This window comes from Oryza brachyantha, chromosome 3 (genome assembly GCF_000231095.2).
Source record: "Oryza brachyantha chromosome 3, ObraRS2, whole genome shotgun sequence".
NCBI lineage: Eukaryota > Viridiplantae > Streptophyta > Magnoliopsida > Poales > Poaceae > Oryza > Oryza brachyantha.
Window position 1 is genome coordinate 4877405 of NC_023165.2, and position 16838 is coordinate 4894242.

At 39.2% G+C, this 16838-nt stretch overlaps 2 protein-coding genes across 2 annotated transcripts; one reads left to right on the forward strand and one right to left on the reverse strand.

The window, feature by feature from the left end:
* Nucleotides 1-37: 37 nt before the first annotated feature.
* Nucleotides 38-4772, reverse strand: LOC102714991 (probable protein S-acyltransferase 22). Its single transcript, XM_006649541.2, has 9 exons — nt 4559-4772; nt 4308-4421; nt 3588-3950; nt 3001-3069; nt 2820-2891; nt 2443-2571; nt 2221-2301; nt 1546-1737; nt 38-1091 (listed from the first exon to the last, which is right to left on the reverse strand). Exons 1-9 carry the CDS (start codon nt 4598-4600, stop codon nt 357-359), a joined length of 1797 nt encoding a protein of 598 aa, XP_006649604.1. The 5' UTR covers nt 4601-4772; the 3' UTR covers nt 38-356.
* A 3952-nt stretch (nt 4773-8724) lies between these two features.
* On the forward strand, nt 8725-16352 carry LOC102701068 (methionine--tRNA ligase, chloroplastic/mitochondrial). Its single transcript, XM_006651096.2, has 12 exons — nt 8725-9053; nt 9988-10131; nt 10237-10386; nt 10869-11036; nt 11937-12061; nt 12578-12671; nt 13445-13543; nt 14223-14403; nt 14537-14652; nt 15156-15311; nt 15840-15968; nt 16118-16352. The coding sequence occupies exons 1-12, from the start codon at nt 8775-8777 to the stop codon at nt 16280-16282; spliced, it is 1806 nt and encodes a 601-aa protein (XP_006651159.2). The 5' UTR covers nt 8725-8774; the 3' UTR covers nt 16283-16352.
* The last annotated feature ends 486 nt before the right edge of the window (nt 16353-16838 follow it).

Consider the following 16838-nt stretch of genomic DNA (forward strand, 5'->3'; position numbering starts at 1 on the left):
CTGGGTCATGGCAGATCCTCACAAAAGACCATTAGACCGGACAGAATGCTGTACTGATCTCAAATGAGCGCAACGAATGTCAGATTCACATTTGCTGGGACACAGGTGAATGCCTGACAACCACAAGCCTAGCAACACAATTGCCGTTTCGCATGCATTAACATCAAGACGAACTAGGCACCAATCACCAGCAAAGTTACTGCTAAACCTAAAATAACCACCAATGTGTTGCTGCCAACAGTGAGTGATCTGCTGTATACCGCAATTCTCCAGGTGCCAACACCATATGCAACTTTATCATATGGCCTGGAAGCAAGGCAGATCTGACTAGCTCGACCTGGTGGCTGGAGGTAGAGTTACCCATCTGATGGAGGCATCTGCAGATCAGCTGCAGGGCCTCCCTGACCTGAGCTCAGGATGGCACTGGCCCAGTTCGACGATCTGTGAACAATTCTCGAGGGGATGCGATCGCTGTCCTCACCTCCTGATGCTTCATAGCCATCGCTCGTCGACCTCGAAAACTTGATGCCACTCTGGGCTGGATGCGGGATCACCCCCTGCATCTCATCAGCTGTGCATGAAGAAAGGCGGAATGGATGCAGATCAGGTGAGTCAAAGCTGCTCTCAGGTGACGAGGCAGCGTTCCTGGTGGACGCTGCGGTGCTCGGTTGGAACGCGCTCCTCGCTTCGAACTGCAATGGGGCTAAATTTCCAGATGTTTCTATCGCTGCGTCACTGAAGTTGCTTTCAGTACCACTTGCAGATAGCCTTGTAAGGGGGTCGAGAGATAGTTCAGCAGGGAACCGTCCCCTTTTATCAGGTCTTCTGTTGCTATCAGATTTAGGAACTAGTTTCCCACCACCAATGTTGTCATGGCCGATTGGAACATCGTGTCTTGCAATTGGCTTCAGAATTTTGGATTTCTTCCTTGCCTGTGCAGCTGCCTTTGACACTTCCTCAGCATTCAGGCGTGCCAGTGTCCAAGGACTGATTTTCACTGTCCCAGTTCTTCTCCTTGCTCCTTCGTCTTCCTTTGGCTTCTTACTCCCTGAGTTTTGTGGCATGCCAATCTCTGGAGGGATGACATCAAACTGTGCCCAAACAGAATGACCATTAAGCATAAAAAAGTCTTAATAAGGGGATAAGGTTTGTCTGGAAAATTCTCCTGATTGTCCAATCTTTTTTATTAGGGTAAAGCTACTGAATTTGGATAATGTTGGTAAAAGAGTAAAAGACTAGAAGTAGTTATTGGAACCACCAAATCTTGATAAAGTGATCTTAATTGCCACAGTTAAAATTTTAATACTTATATCAAACAAAAAATTTACTATAGCTAACTAACAGTGACAATCCAGGAGTAGGTGCAACTTTGACCAGAAAGTTCACTGAAAACATCAATAAATAATAAATTCACACACTTCATTGGAAATATTACCATGTGACATGATCAAGTTTCATCATATTTAACTATATATATGGCTTTATGCATCTATGGGCAATCTTATTCTTGACAGAATGAGCAAATGGCACTGTGTAGTCACATACCTGATCTTCAAGGAATAATCGCGGGGGTGTACACCATGAACCTCGATGAAGTGGACCAAAAGAGCTTGCAGTGCTAAATCCAGTAACAGAACTTACAATAGACATCTGTGGACTTTGGTGCCCAGCAATCTCTTCTTGTTGATCATCCTCTTGCTCTCTTAAAGCTATTATGTAATCATACGTGCTAATTCCCTATATACATATAAAAACAGGACAGTAAGTTACTTTCCAGTTATACAGGGAAAGGAAAATGAAGTTTAAATGCATGTAGATGAACTACAATGCAATATTAGTTCAACAAACAATTATGACTTGCAATGGATTGATAAATTTGTCTTCCCCATTTTTATTTTTAGTGAAAATAGACCAGGAGCTCTGCTGATCACCTTCATTGCAGTAGGTGGTTTCGACCAACAGGGCATCTCTCAGTTCATAATAAAGAAATGTTCTGACTTAGTTAAATCCAATTAAGTGAATTGGTTATAGACTAGTGTACTGACTACTGAAAAGCAATCCATTGACACTAGCACTATCAGCAGTCAGAAAAAGGAACATAGTTGTGATAGTTTGTGACAGATGGAAGGAAAGGAAAATTTTGTAGAGAGAAGAAATCGCAAGCCCAACAATCCATATCTATGTGATATTTACAAGATTGATGAAAGCTAAAAAACTTGCCTTCTTGATAAGAAGAATATGGAAACACAAAAGCTGAGCAAGTGGTACAGTTGCAATCATTGCTAGTACAGTGCAGGTGGCCTGCAAAAATCATATCATATCAACATTGTAAATGCTCTCTAGTAAGATCATGATAGAAAACAAGAAATGTAGCCAGTAAATTTTCTTGTGCTTTTGTGCAGCCATCACACATTAAAAAGGAAAAATTCTATCAAAACTCACCACAACAATTATAAACACTACAGTTGAGAAGCTACTTCCCAACTTGGAAACAATCTGTCTGGAGAACTCCCCTCGCTCCACAATGCAGAGAATCAGCACAAGAACTCCTGACAGCCACTGCATTACAAGCTGGCCCAAGGTATACAAACCATGGAGACCTGTCAATAATCAACCAGAATAACAGGGGTATGGGAAAAAAATGCTAAATTCATGCACTACCCACTTAGTTACATGTCATATGATGACTGATGGTTTCTGCTCAAATAAGGGCAAATATAATTATACAAGTATTATTGCAACTTTGCAAGGCTAGCTGTCATAGCTGCAGTGTTCTTTAAAGACCCATCTCGTCAGCCCAAGTAGGAATATCCACTTACAAGGAGAACGGCAGAAGTCATCAGAAGGAAGAACCCTTTGTAGTTTCTTTTCCCTATGCAATTGTTGAGCCACTACAATAGAACAATGAAATTAGATAAATAAACACATTACATTGTTAAAAGGACTGAGGTTATAACTTATAATGATCAGACGAAAGACAAAAAAGAAAGTGGATCTTACTCTGCAATGATGATCAAAGCCATCAACACACTTGTCACATACTCTACAATGCTTACTATTCTTCAGCACCTACATATCACATGCATAGTCTTAGCAACATGCTCAGGAAAAGTAGAAATTTTATGCTAATACCATAAGATAGCACAATCACTGACGATAATATCAAATATTTTGTTCAGGCTAAAAGTATCAGCATTCAGCATGAAAAACACTTCTTTTTTGTAGTTTCAACGCATAACTATAACACCTGTAGGACCAGAAGGCACTGGTATGAATAATTTGGGTAAACATTGTTTGCATAGCTAAAGCAATTGATGTGATCATCTTGAAAGTGTGCATATGCATAGCACATGGACAATCGTCCTGATTCTTGTCAGAATACAATCTAGCTAGTCACAGTTGTTTATAAAGTGCATTGATTATTCAGATACTCCTGCTAGTTTATATTTACTGGCACATGTCACTAATCTGAAGTCCTAACACAACCTTAATACAGGCCAGTGCAGCTTAAGGAATTGGAGATTATGACTGGTACAACCTTAGAAATTACAATAAAAAATAGAATTTTTTAACACAGTTGATCATACCTCTGCTTCACATAAGCTGCAGAAGAACATGCCTTCCTCACTCATGTGCTGTTCAGATGACTGATTACCCGCATGGAAGCATCTTTTGCAAAGGCAGGAAAAGGGGAAACAGAGTATTTCAGAAAATGTGGACCAGGAGTAGGAATCCTTTTGCTCAAGCATGCTGCTCAGTTTCTCACTGTTATCAACAGCATTAAAACCATCACTTGACATCTTTCCTCCATGACTTAACCCATGATCTGAATTTTTCTGGGATTGCCTTCCATCCTTATTCAATTTAGGATGCTCCGCTGACTTGAAAATGCCCGGGTCACCAGGATTTGTTGCAGCACACCAAATGTATAACAGGACAACAGATGTAATCTGCAATGAGAACCTACATATCACTCAACAGAAAATAGCTCTGCCAGGCAAACACGTACACATGTACTTATGTATGCTCCACAGCTGATATTTATATGGCACTTGGCTTCTACAGAATAAAGGCTCTGCTCAAAATGCTGGTGCATGAATGTTTCTTGTAAATTATTCTCTACTTCCTCACATCATTGCTATACAATATACATGTGCAAACAAGCAAAACAATCTCTCGCAATAGCTAATGATACATTCTCTTAGTCGTCAGTGAGAAGGAAATCAGTGGAAAGAAAAGGAGGAGCCCCAGAACCCAGATCTGTTCTTGCTAGCTAACTCAGTCGCTTGAGAGGAGAGGAACCTCACCAAGGGAGTGTAGAGACCCATCACCACATACTGGACCGCCTTCCTCCCCACGAACGGCACAAAGAAGACATAGAAGGCAAAACCCAACGCCAAGAACACAGCTATCGCCACCACCTGCAGGTGAGTCCAGCCAACAACAACAGGAACAGCAAGAGATGAGCTGAATGACAAAATGCTGGTAACAGTAGCAACATCAAGAACACCTCAAGCAAGAAGTGAGTGAGAGAGAGAGAGAGAAAGCAGGCCATTACCTGGAGAGGATGGTAAGGCAGCTGCCACCCATGCCTCCTCATTTCTGGATGGATTAACTAAACCCCCCAGAACCTCCTCCACTCCAGGGAAGAGACAGCAACGCCGAGACGAAGGGCTACCAAGAAGATGATGCCCCAAGAACCATGCTTTTTCTTTCTTTACTCAAGCAAGTGGCTGCCTCTCCATGAACACCAGCGACCAAGTGACCAGGATGCCCCCCCCCCCCCCCCCCCCCCCCCCAGGCTTTCTTTTTGGCTGAGAGAATGGGAGTTTCTTTGATCTCCGGTAATGGACGGAGAAAGAGACAGAGACACAGAGAGAGAGGGGGCATCCAATGCGCCGTCTCGGGGAGTATGACGACGACTGCGGCGTCCGGCGTCGGATTTATTGTGGAGGATGGGCCGTGTTCTCGCGTGGATCCATTGCTTATGTAAAATCCATTGCTTTCACTCGTCATCTTCTTCTCCCCCTTTTACTGTCGCATGGCTGCACGTCCTGCCCCAAGTTGTCCTTTTTGGGACCTGGATGCTGTGCTTACAAGTGATGCAAAACAATTTGAGTATTTGACAGCTCTTGATTCATCATGTTTTAAATTCTACTCAGCTGTGTTTGGTTAGCACGGTGGGAACTGACGCATGGAAAACGTAATGGTATAATAGCATATGAATAAAACCTATGACTTTTAAAACAGTTTTTAAAGGTTTTTTTATAAGTATATTATCATTTAATATATTAGAAAACGTACGTGGGCAAAACGAGGAAACATATATTAGGAACGAAGGGGTTTAAAAACCTGAAAATTGCGCTGTATTTTCAGGTTGTGATCCGTTTTATGTAACGCGAATACGCGATTCCTTCACGGTAGGTACCCAGCAGAAAACCCCAAGAAATTCAGGCTTGTTTTGTTCAGTTCCAGCTAACAAAAACCATCCATATGCGTAGATGTTGGCAAAAACAATAAAACACCGATCGGTAGCCCCATTCTGATTGATAGGTCGTGTGATTGGACAAACGTGCCCGGACAAAAAAAATCAGGAAGTGCTCGAAATAAACAACTCGGAAAGAGTTCCAGCAATTACGGGAAGAAAAGCACCACATCGATCGCTCATCAGCCATCATGAACTCCTATTACACTGAAAAATAAATCATGCAAAAAAGAGCCTTTCTCTCGATGTCAGGCTGACATGATTACGAGTTTATTATAGCTAATCACTCCAGCAGAAACAACAACGTCGTGCGAATGCGCAATTAGTTAGCACTGGTAATAACTGAGATTACAGGAGAGCCTCTGGTGACGCAGAGTGTGTCCAAGCTCCAGATGCCATGTCTCTTTTTGATCTTTTGGCATGCTGAGGCTGAGCTGAGGGCAGCGGCTGCCACTGCAGCACAGCAGCAGTACTATAGTGCAGAAACTTTTGGACCGGTTGCCTCAAAAGCAGATACTCGTTGCCGCGCTCATAAATTTGGGTGGTCAAAAGGAATGCGAAACTGGCGCGCGGCCGAGCCCTTGTCCGCTGCGCGGTGTGCGCGTGCGTTCTGCTTCTCGTCTCATCATCTTGCCCACGCGAACTGCGAGCATTCGTCAGATATTTCGTTTCATTATCACTCTTTTTTTTTCTTATGTTTATTTTTATAATTTTAAATTTAAATTTTTAACTTTAAAATTAAAATTGATTTTAGGTTTTTTATTGAAGTTTATTTTTCAGTCTTAATTTTTCTATTGTTAAGAATATATATATAAAAGTTTTATTCACTCAAAGCTTATTCGGATGATTGTTTGATTTTTATAGAAAAAGTCAAACGAAATACTTGATTAAAACTTATGTATATGCATTCTTGACTATGTAAAAGTAAGACAGAAAAATAACTTTCAATAAAAACCCTAATCAACTCTAAATTTAAAATTCAAAATTCAAAATTTGGTTTATAAGTATAAGAAAAAAGTATGGGGATGGTTGTCATCTTGCATGATCAACGCGAGTGACGATGATGACTCCTATCAGCTTATCAGCTTGTTAGTATCATAAGAGCACTTGTGGAATCTAGTTCCAAGGAAATACACGAACATAAGCAATTATGAGATGAAATAAGACAATTTTGAAAATGGTGCTAGTAAGAAACAGGGGTACCGAAACCGTGGTTACCGTGGCGGTAACCGCACTCTCTGCAGAGGCACGGTTTCGGTAAGCCGTAGTAACCGAGTTTAAATTTGAGGAGAATTTAAAAAATTTGAGGAAATTTAGTAAAAAATATATGTTGTATATGTTGATATATAGTGTAGTTTTGTCAAAGAAATTCAAAAAATGTATTTCCGGCGTAATTAAAAATCATAAACGAGAATTTTAGGAAACAAAATTAAAAAATAGCCTATTGCAAATAATATTTCATAGGAAGATGGTTAAGAATATTTAGTTGTTAAGTCATTATTAATTTACACTATACAATAAGGTACATAATATTGAAATACAAATATACAACGATGGATATATGAAAAATATGTATGGAGAAAAATTATAAATGCACGTTAGTAATAATTGGTAGTAGTTATAGTTGTGATGCAACAATCAAAATGAAGTTATTACTTGTTATTGGTGTGAATTATTTGGTGAAGGGTGATATGAGTCATATGACAGTGTATGTTTGTATGTTGTAATGTCAAGAATTTAGAAAAGGTCATATGAAAATTTTCTTGTTTTCCCTAAAATATGTTCTATTTTTCTATTTTTCCTATGTCACGACTCACAAATATAGTCACAAAATATTTTCCTACTTTTCATGTATTTTTAAAGATTTTTTAATATTTTTCTTTTGCATTTGACATCATACCCGCGGTCTTCTTGCGGTAACCGTGGTTTCGGCCGCAAAAACCACGCAAAAAACCACGGTTACCGCGGTTTTCATGCGCTGTGTCAGCAAGTGCTTACCATGGTTACCACGCGCGAAAAACCCGGTTACCGCGGTTTTCATGCACTGTGTCAGCAAGTGCTTACCGTGGTTACCGCGCGGTTTTGAATTTAAATTTTTTATTTTCAAATTCGTTGCGGTTTTTGCGGTTACATTGCGGGATCCGTGTGAGCGCGGTACCGTAGTTTTCGCGGCGGTAACGGTAAGGGGAACCTGGTAAGAAATGATACTATAGAAGGAAATATAATGGCACCCTTATCTTTTTCAATTTTTCAACCTTCAAATTTGAGTTGATTTGGGTTTTTTTATCGTTGTTTTTAGATTACGAGAAATATGTATATACAAAATTTATTTATAAATTATATTTTATTTATAAATATGCCTTAAAAACAATCAATGACCTCCTGGCTGGTATTGGGGTTTGCATATTTTTTTCTCCTAGAAAACCGTTCACCTTTGACCGCTCCCCAACCGATGTTGGGTAAATTTTGTCAAAACAAAAAATTAAGGATTTTTATTCAGCTTGACTGATTTACATCGAGTGGGTTCTTGATCGTAATATCTCTAACTCCAAGGAACCAAATAGTCAAACAATTACCTTTATATTCGCCAACCATTGACAAATGACAACGCACGAGGCACGAGCTTACCATGAAACATGAACAAACACATGATCAATTTCAGCTGTTTTTGGTGCACACGAGTTTGGAAGTTTCGAACACAACACACTCATCTCATCCTGTCGGCTTGCCTTGGTTCTAAAGAAACACAGTTCGCGTATGGCCTTCGTAGAGCAGAAATGCTATTTCGCAAATATTCGCGCGGAAGGGTTACTCGCCAACGCTTGTTATGATCTTTTTTATATATAACTCATTTTCTTTTTTTTTTTGAAAAGTTTATATATATACACTTTATACTTATTTACGTAATGTTTACATATTTATTTTCCAATTTTAAATCCATATGTTTATATATCTATATTAAAAGTATATATACAAATTTTATATAGTTAAAATTTATATATTTTAATTTTACACATATAAAATCTTTATATATTTAGTTAAATAAAGTGTTTGCTAGTAAACTATCCGCACGAACATTTGCCAGATACACTTGACCCTTCGAATAGGGCCCAACTGTGAATGGACTAGCCGGCCCAAAAGCATTCGACGCGTCCAGCCCAACACGTAGCTCAGCATCTCCTACCTCGCCCACATCATCCATCCGCTTCCCCCTCCTCCTCCTCGCGAGCGAGCACACGACCCAGGCAAAACCCCTCCTCTCCTCCGCTCGCCACGGGGCTCCGTCGCCATGGCCGCTGGGCGGGCCTTCCTCCGCGCGCCCTCCTCGCTGGCCGCCGGCGCCCGCCGGTTCGCCTTCGCGTGCCCCCCGGCCCGTCCCCTCGCCGCCGCGTCCCACCGCCGGGGCCGCGGCCGCGGCCGCTGCTACTGCTCCGGGCCCGCCTCCGATGCCCCGGCGCCCGCGCCGCCGCCCTACGTGCTCACCACGCCGCTCTACTACGTCAACGCCCCGCCGCACATGGGGAGCGCCTACACCACCATTGCTGCCGATGCCATCGCCCGCTTCCAGGCAAGCAGAGCAAGCTGCGCTCGCGCATTCGCGGTGTTTTTTGTTCCGTTGCTGCTCATATTCTAATAGCAGTATAGGGATTTTGATTGCGTCAAACAGTTTATACTTGATACCTAACGTGTCCAATTGTTAAGCGTCTCAAGTGAAACCACTCGGAGTGTATATATGAACCAAACAATTCATATGTCAAACACACAATGGATTCCTGGATCACTTGTCTGCCTGTTCATATATACACTTGCAATCATGTGGAATCGGGATCTGAATTCACTGAGTAAATTGTTCATTCTACATGGCTATGGGTTGGTGAGAACAGTATGAGTGCATATCATGTTAGAGCATCTCCAAGAGACTAAGCATCCAACATTTTAGCTAGTGTAGCCAAAACACACACACACACACACACACACACACACACACACACAGACACACACACAGACACACACAGACTCACTCACACACTCCAAGAGACTAGTCATTTGGCTTGGCTAGCCATTCCACTAGCCAAATGGGCTGGCTAGCTAGCCAAGTTTGGCTAGCCGTCCTTCACCTCCACTTACTTACTATTGAGGTCCACCGAAAGATATGAACCATGGATAGTGGTATTTGGCTATCCTCTTTGAGTGCAGGGGAAATATGGCTCATTTTTTTTGTCTAGCTAGCCATAAGATCATTTGGCTAGTAAGATTTAACCAGACTCTTGGAAAAGTTCTCTCTTTCTATTCATGCCCTTCATCTTGATGAATTTCATCTAGGGCTACAATAAAAATATGACAACTTAAAAACTGTCTAGTTTTGATGCACATTTTTGCCTGTCCATTGATCTGGCCACCAAATTTTTATTAACATTATGGGAATGAAATGTGCAGTATCTGAGTATTTGTTGATCAACTCTCGTAATCTAAGTGTGTTGATGCTACTTTTATGGTCGCAGAGGTTGCTGGATAAGAGGGTTGTATTTATTACCGGAACAGATGAGCATGGCGAGAAAATCGCCACTTCAGCAGAGGCTTGTGGTAGAAATCCAAAGGATCATTGTGATACAATTTCGAATTCATATAAGATGCTTTGGGATGATGTATGTCCACAATTCTAGGTGTTTCCATTTTGTGTTTTCATTCACCGCATGGAAGAAATGATGAGCTCAATTTTGTCTTCCAACTGTGTAACACATTCGTTGCAGCTAGACATAGAGTATGACAAGTTTATTCGCACAACTGATCCTAGGCATGAGGCAATTGTCAATGACTTCTATTCCAGAGTGCTAGATAGTGGTGACATATATAGAGCAGATTATGAAGGACTTTACTGTGTGAGCTGTGAGGAGTACAAGGTAAGCTTCTGTTTTTACTTCCCCATGTGCTAGTAGACTAATAGAGTGGTAGTACTACACTACTGTTTCCTTTTAGGTGAATATAGCAGGGCATTATAAAAGATGGTTAAAAGAAATATGTATTGCTATACCTTTAATCAAGAATATTTTACCTACTAATGACTGACTTAAATAGTTTCTGGCTGTTTACCTTGTATATCCCAGTTTAATTGTTCGATATGTCTTAACTACGGAAGTGGAAATATGCCTAATAATCAACATGCATGTGCCTACAAGATGTTTTAGGTTTTAACCTTAGAATTTTGGTCCTTCAGAAAATCGGACACATAAACAGAATTTTGTTATAAAAAATACTTCTCTGGAGAATTATGTTTTGAATTTTTTTACATGCTATACAGTTGTTGCCATGTTCGCTTTTAGACCATCCTTCTTTTCCAATATTGGTAACTGTGCAAATTCTGGTTTTGTTGTTTGATGTACAGGACGAAAAAGAGCTTGCGGAAAACAAATGTTGCCCAGTGCATCTAAAGCCTTGTGTACCAAGAAAGGAAGACAACTATTTCTTTGCCTTGTCAAAATACCAGCATCAACTGGAAGATCTACTGACAAAAAATCCTAATTTTGTACGGCCATCACATCGATTAAATGAGGTGATGCTATAATCCTCATTCTTATGCTCAAATTTTGTCTTCAATCTATTCTGTTTTATCAAGTTGTTGCGCATTGTTGGTTTATTTAATCATTGTACATCGCTGCAAACTGTGGTGGAGAAGTGTAAAACTATGTGTTGGAAAGTTGACTCTAATTATATGAGTTGATAATTGACAAATAAATGCCAAAATAATCTAGGTTACACGTGTGTGCTTAGAGTTCTGGCACAGTCATGTTGAAGAATATATGTATCATCAAATATGTACAGTTACAAAGCAGACTATTTCATCCTCGTTGGTCCTTTTTTATGTTGGAAAATGCTATTGGCATACTGAACAAACATCCTTACAATTTGTTTTCTTATGAAACAACTTATCAAATGGCTATCCAGATGGCATCCTAACCAGTTAAGGATATGGTAAACTTATTCATCATACCTTCAGGACTTGAGAAGGCCTACTGACATGTGCTTTAGTTTCTACAATATAAATGACTATATGAACTAATCAATAAAGCTAAGTGCAAGTGATTCCTTTTCTTTTGACTTCTCAATGTACATATGTGGAAAGGTGCATGCAAGAAGAAAGGACTGGCGTTACTCTTAAAATTTGTAAATTAAGACCTTCTATTGTTTCCTGAAGAAAGGCAGAAAGGGCTGTGCATCTTCATAAACGACATAACATTACAAATATTGTGCTCACTATTGGAATTTTATTGGAATCAACTTGCCAGGGGAACATGGTATTCCCTTTTTTACTGTAATAATATAAGCAAGCAATTTTCATGTAGTGAACTAATATTGTTATGTTTATGGACAGTCTTTCAGCATGCATATGCTTTTTATTTGTGTTTCCAAATATAGCTGTTCTTTACCCTTTCTGATTAAGATACAGTTGTAGGTCCAAGGTTGGGTTAAAAGTGGATTAAGGGACTTCTCTATTTCCCGTGCATCTGTAGAGTGGGGTATTCCGGTGCCAAATGACACCAAACAGACAATATACGTGTGGTTTGATGCGTTGTTAGGGTATGTTTCTCTGCTTCTCAACACAATATACACTAATGTATACTCTTTCCCCCCCCCCCCCCCTATAATTTAAGGATAGAAAACATCCTTTAGAAAAGTACACAAGACATGCAACTTCATTTGTTTACTACTTTTGCTGGAAATTTATTACACTGTTTGTGCTTTTGTTTTTACAAACTCGCAACTTTATATGAATAAATGAAGACTGCTTCTGTTTCAAACTTTTAGCTATTGTCCATGGTTACATTTTGTATTTCGTTGAATTCTTATCATTCGGCATTCCTAGATGTATTACTGCCGTGGTGTTTCCCTCTACTCTCTGTTGAACTCTGATTGATCTGAATCTTCAGATGTTCTCCGATATCTTCTCATTAATAACCCTCCTGATATACCTCATGAATGTTCAACTCACCAGTACTACCAAATGCTCTATGCCTGTAAATAAATACATAATCTTATGTATTACCCTACTCCTTTTTTCAGACTAACTGTTTTATTTCCATATGTTGTGTTTAGGTACATTTCAGCATTACTAGACGATGGGGAGAAGGCAAGTTTACAACAAGCCGTTGAACGTGGTTGGCCTGCCTCCCTGCACTTGATAGGAAAGGTGGAAACTTTTTTAGCAGTTTCAAGTTTCAAGCTTCAATCATTCATGCTCCTTCTCATTTCTAGCAAAATGATGTTTGCTTCTCTTCTCATATATCCCTAGTTTATTTGTTCGTTCTGTTTTATAGCTTCTTGTGATGGTAAGGAGAACTCTTGTATGGGCTGATAACTAAGCACTGATGCTGCTTGAATCTTAGAATAATCAGCAATGAAGTATAAAAAATATATTCCTCTGTCTCTAAATAGTCACCCAGATCATATGCTATTACAGTTTTTCCATCCTCTAACCCTATTTTTAGTGATCCCTGCACAAATGAAGACAGTAGGTGGACAATTATTCTGAAGTTGATTGAATGTTAATTTTGAAAATATTCATTGAAAAAATTCTTATCTGCATGCCTTAGTTGAAACTATTTTAACAGAATAGGCCCTCATTATAAAAATTGACAGAAATAGGGTCAGCTAAGACATCAATGAGAATAGGCTTCTGCTACGATAAATCACATTATTTTCATATGTTTCCTGACTTTTATAATGCCAAGATTCACTTTACTTCTCTCTATCTACTGCTTTAAGTATTGTATTGTTCCTTCTCCATTCTAATACAAGGCTGTAGTCAGTGGTGACATATTACCTGACATAACCTTTGCAGTAGGCATTGATATTTATGTCCAGTGTACAAGCAACATTGTTGGATGGACTTCTTGAGTTTTTATTTCTATCTTTAATTTGGTGTGATATGGTTTATGATCATTCTTTGTTCATCTGCCTCAGGATATATTGCGGTTTCATGCAGTTTATTGGCCAGCAATGTTAATGTCAGCAGGAATAAGTGTTCCTGATGCAGTTTTTGGTCATGGATTTTTGACAAAGGTGATCCTAACTATTTTCATCGTTATTATTTCCACTTCTACAGACTGATGACAGCCTAGCACTGTACCTTAAGTAAAGAGTAATGATGTATGTTGAAATATGAACCTGATTTTCCTTCAACTCATGTTCATTTTCCTGATCCGAACATTTGGATATCCGTGCTCGATGATTATTATTTTTATTTATCCTAATGTTCAAAAACTTCAACTTTCTAGGAGCATGAAGCTCTATATACTTCAATTCTATATAAATATTTCACGGAATCCTGGACTAGTCTCTTATAGATATTTACATTCTCGAGTGCAATATCATCCCTATGACTGTACTGTAGCATGCATTGTGTTTTGCTTTAGATGGTAGTCAATATATTTTTGCTGTTTATAGTAGTAGTATATGGGCTTTCCTCTTATGTTGGTTAGTATCTCAAATATAGTCATATAGGTAGCAGTAAAAGCTTACAGAAAAATATGATATGGTTTTTGCCACATGTTCCGTGCTGAAGTTTGTAACTAGTATGTCCCCTACATTATCTGGAAACAAATATCAATCTTATATTCCTTGAGAAAGGTTTCAGTGGCGAACAAAAATAAAGAACTATTTACAGGTCCTCTGTTGCTACTTATCTCATCCAGTCACTTTTATTTCATGCAGCAATGCTTTTTATTTTGAAAAATTTTAGGATGGCATGAAGATGGGAAAATCATTAGGCAACACACTTGAACCAAAGGATCTGGTTAACAGATTTGGAGCTGACGCTGTTAGGTACTTCTTCTTGCGGGAGGTGGAATTTGGCAATGATGGGGACTATTCAGAGGAGCGCTTTATCAATATAGTCAATGCACATCTTGCCAACACTATTGGTAGAGAAGCACCTTTATTTCTGGAGTATAAAATGTTGCTATGGCTTTTGGAATTTTCTTTAGCTGGTCACTTGAATTTTTTCTCCAATACACATCTTTATTTGTTGTTAATGATCATTCTCTCTCTGAACAGGAAACCTCCTGAATCGCACACTTGGGCTGCTAAAAAAGAATTGTAAATCCACATTAGCTTTTGACTCAATTGCTGCTGCAGATGGAATTTCATTGAAGGATAACATTGAAAACTTGGTAAGTCCTCTTGCCCCCTTGGCATATATAAACTACAAGTGGAGTCTAGGAGTAAAATTTAAATGATAAACCTTTTGTTAAATCCTTTCTTATTGAGAATGGAATGCTCAAAAGACTTTGCAGACAATAGAGAAATCCTTCTGAATGTATACATTAAAAGCTTGAATTCTTGAACATATAGCTGCTGCTCCTCAACTGGACTACAATATGCATGTTTTGGAGGTCACTTCAAGTCCATTTGTGAATGATCATTTAGCACTCTTCCAAATTTTTATTTCTCAGCCTATAGACAAATAAAGAGACCAACTTTTATCGTTCTAGCTAATCTGATTCATGGTTTATGCATATGCCATTCATTATATTAGCACGTGATCCACATGATTTCGTCAGTGGTGTGTTGGTCTCGCTTATTTTTCCAAATATGTGTTGCATCTGGATATTTCAGAACACCACCTGCCATTGTGTATATGTTGGTTTGCAGACGTATAAACCTTTTTATGCAGGTGGACAAAGCAAAAGGGCAGTTTGAAAATCTTTTGTTGTCATCAGCATGTGAAACTCTTATGGAGATTGGTAACTTAGGAAACTTGTACATTGATGAGCAAGCACCATGGTCTTGTTTTAAGCAAGGGGGTGAGAGTGCTGAAAAGGCTGCTAAGGTAAGCATTTAAAGCTGTCACAGTTTGCCATACTTGTTTTAGATTCCATTTTGTCAAACCGTAGTCTGTTAGCATTGAAAGGTCCAGCCACATCCCCAACCAGAACTCAGCCAGCATGGCTTTCCTTTAAGCTCAGATTTCTTTCACTGTAATAAGTCTTATTACAACATCCTTGTTCTGATATCGCATGTTTCTTAAATAAAGAAAGGGTTCAGATGCTCAGCTATAGCATGAGTCTGGATGTACTGTAACTGACCAGCATCAGCAAAGAAAATTTGTAATATATTTCCTTCTGGCCAGCAGTTAATGACTTAAGCTAATGCTATTAGATATAAGCCATAATATGGACTTCTTGTCTCCAAAACCGACCTTGTTTAGATGTATTTGTTATAAGAATTGGGAGCATTAAATTCATATTTATGGACCTGTTATTTGTCTGTATTTTGGATTGAGACTAAACGCATTGTTGTTTGCTTTGTGATTTTGAGATATAACTTGTTCAGTTAATCTGTCTGCAATCATCTTTAGGATCTTGTTATTATTTTGGAGACTATGAGAATAATTGCAATTGCATTATCACCGATTACTCCAAGCCTTTCTTTGAGGATTTATACACAGCTTGGTTTCACAGAAGACCAATTTAGAACACTGAGATGGGTACGATCTTACGTCAAATTGATATCCTCCTTATTTATATTTCCCATTTTCCAATTATTTTATGGTCATCCTCGAATATATATAATCTAACCCATGCAGAAGAAGCAAGGTTAGACAATAGCATATAATTTGTGATCTATGTTCTGCAGGAGGATACCAAATGGGGAGGTCTAAAGGCAGGTCAGGTAATGATGGAGCCAAAGCCAGTTTTTGCAAGGATAGAAACGGAGACGGATGAGAAAGACCAGCCAAGTTCGAAGGCCACAAAAGGCGGGAAGAAGAAAGCAAAAAGTCATGGACTTGTGGAAGCATGAGTCAAGTTTGTGATGGTGTAGATAGCATAAAACCACCTGCGAATCTGCGATCCTGCCGCTTGTTGGGGGTTGGGGGGGGGGGGGGGGGGGGGGGGGGGCGGGGGGTTGTCTTCTGCAATTTTGTTTTCCCATAGGCTTTTCCAAATTGAATAACTTCCCAGTAAACATAGCTATTGTTTCTGTTTGTTATTGAAGTAACAAAGCATCCTGATCTCACCTATCATTAACATCACCGTCTTTACCGTTGTCTTTTAATACGCACTGTCTCCATTCTAGCATTTACTAAATTCATATACATATATATACATACAATATATATTTATCGATAGATAAATTTATATGTAGTCAAAATATCTTATAATATAAAACGTTGGATGTCTGCTACTGTTGGTACTATTCTTACCGCTTGTAGCTAGGTTGCTGCACCTTGGCGGTGGCCATGGCAAACAAAAAAAATATAAAGTCAAACAAAATTTTATCAGGACGTGAGATCAATCACGTAGTTTCGGTAGGAGCCCGCGCACGGTCAACGGTTTTGTATGTTTTTGTATATCTG

Excerpts from the sequence above, each read along its gene's own strand:
- LOC102714991 (XM_006649541.2), bottom strand. The coding sequence starts at position 4,600 with ATGAGGAGGCATGGGTGGCAGCTGCCTTACCATCCTCTCCAG. Across the intron at positions 3,951-4,307 it reads TGGGTCTCTACACTCCCTTG|ATTACATCTGTTGTCCTGTT; the intron begins GTGAGGTTCCTC and ends TTCTCATTGCAG. Across the intron at positions 2,302-2,442 it reads TAGTGTTTATAATTGTTGTG|GCCACCTGCACTGTACTAGC; the intron begins GTGAGTTTTGAT and ends TGATTTTTGCAG.
- LOC102701068 (XM_006651096.2), top strand. The coding sequence starts at position 8,775 with ATGGCCGCTGGGCGGGCCTTCCTCCGCGCGCCCTCCTCGCTGGCCGCC. Across the intron at positions 12,062-12,577 it reads TGGTTTGATGCGTTGTTAGG|GTACATTTCAGCATTACTAG; the intron begins GTATGTTTCTCT and ends TGTTGTGTTTAG. Across the intron at positions 12,672-13,444 it reads CCCTGCACTTGATAGGAAAG|GATATATTGCGGTTTCATGC; the intron begins GTGGAAACTTTT and ends CATCTGCCTCAG.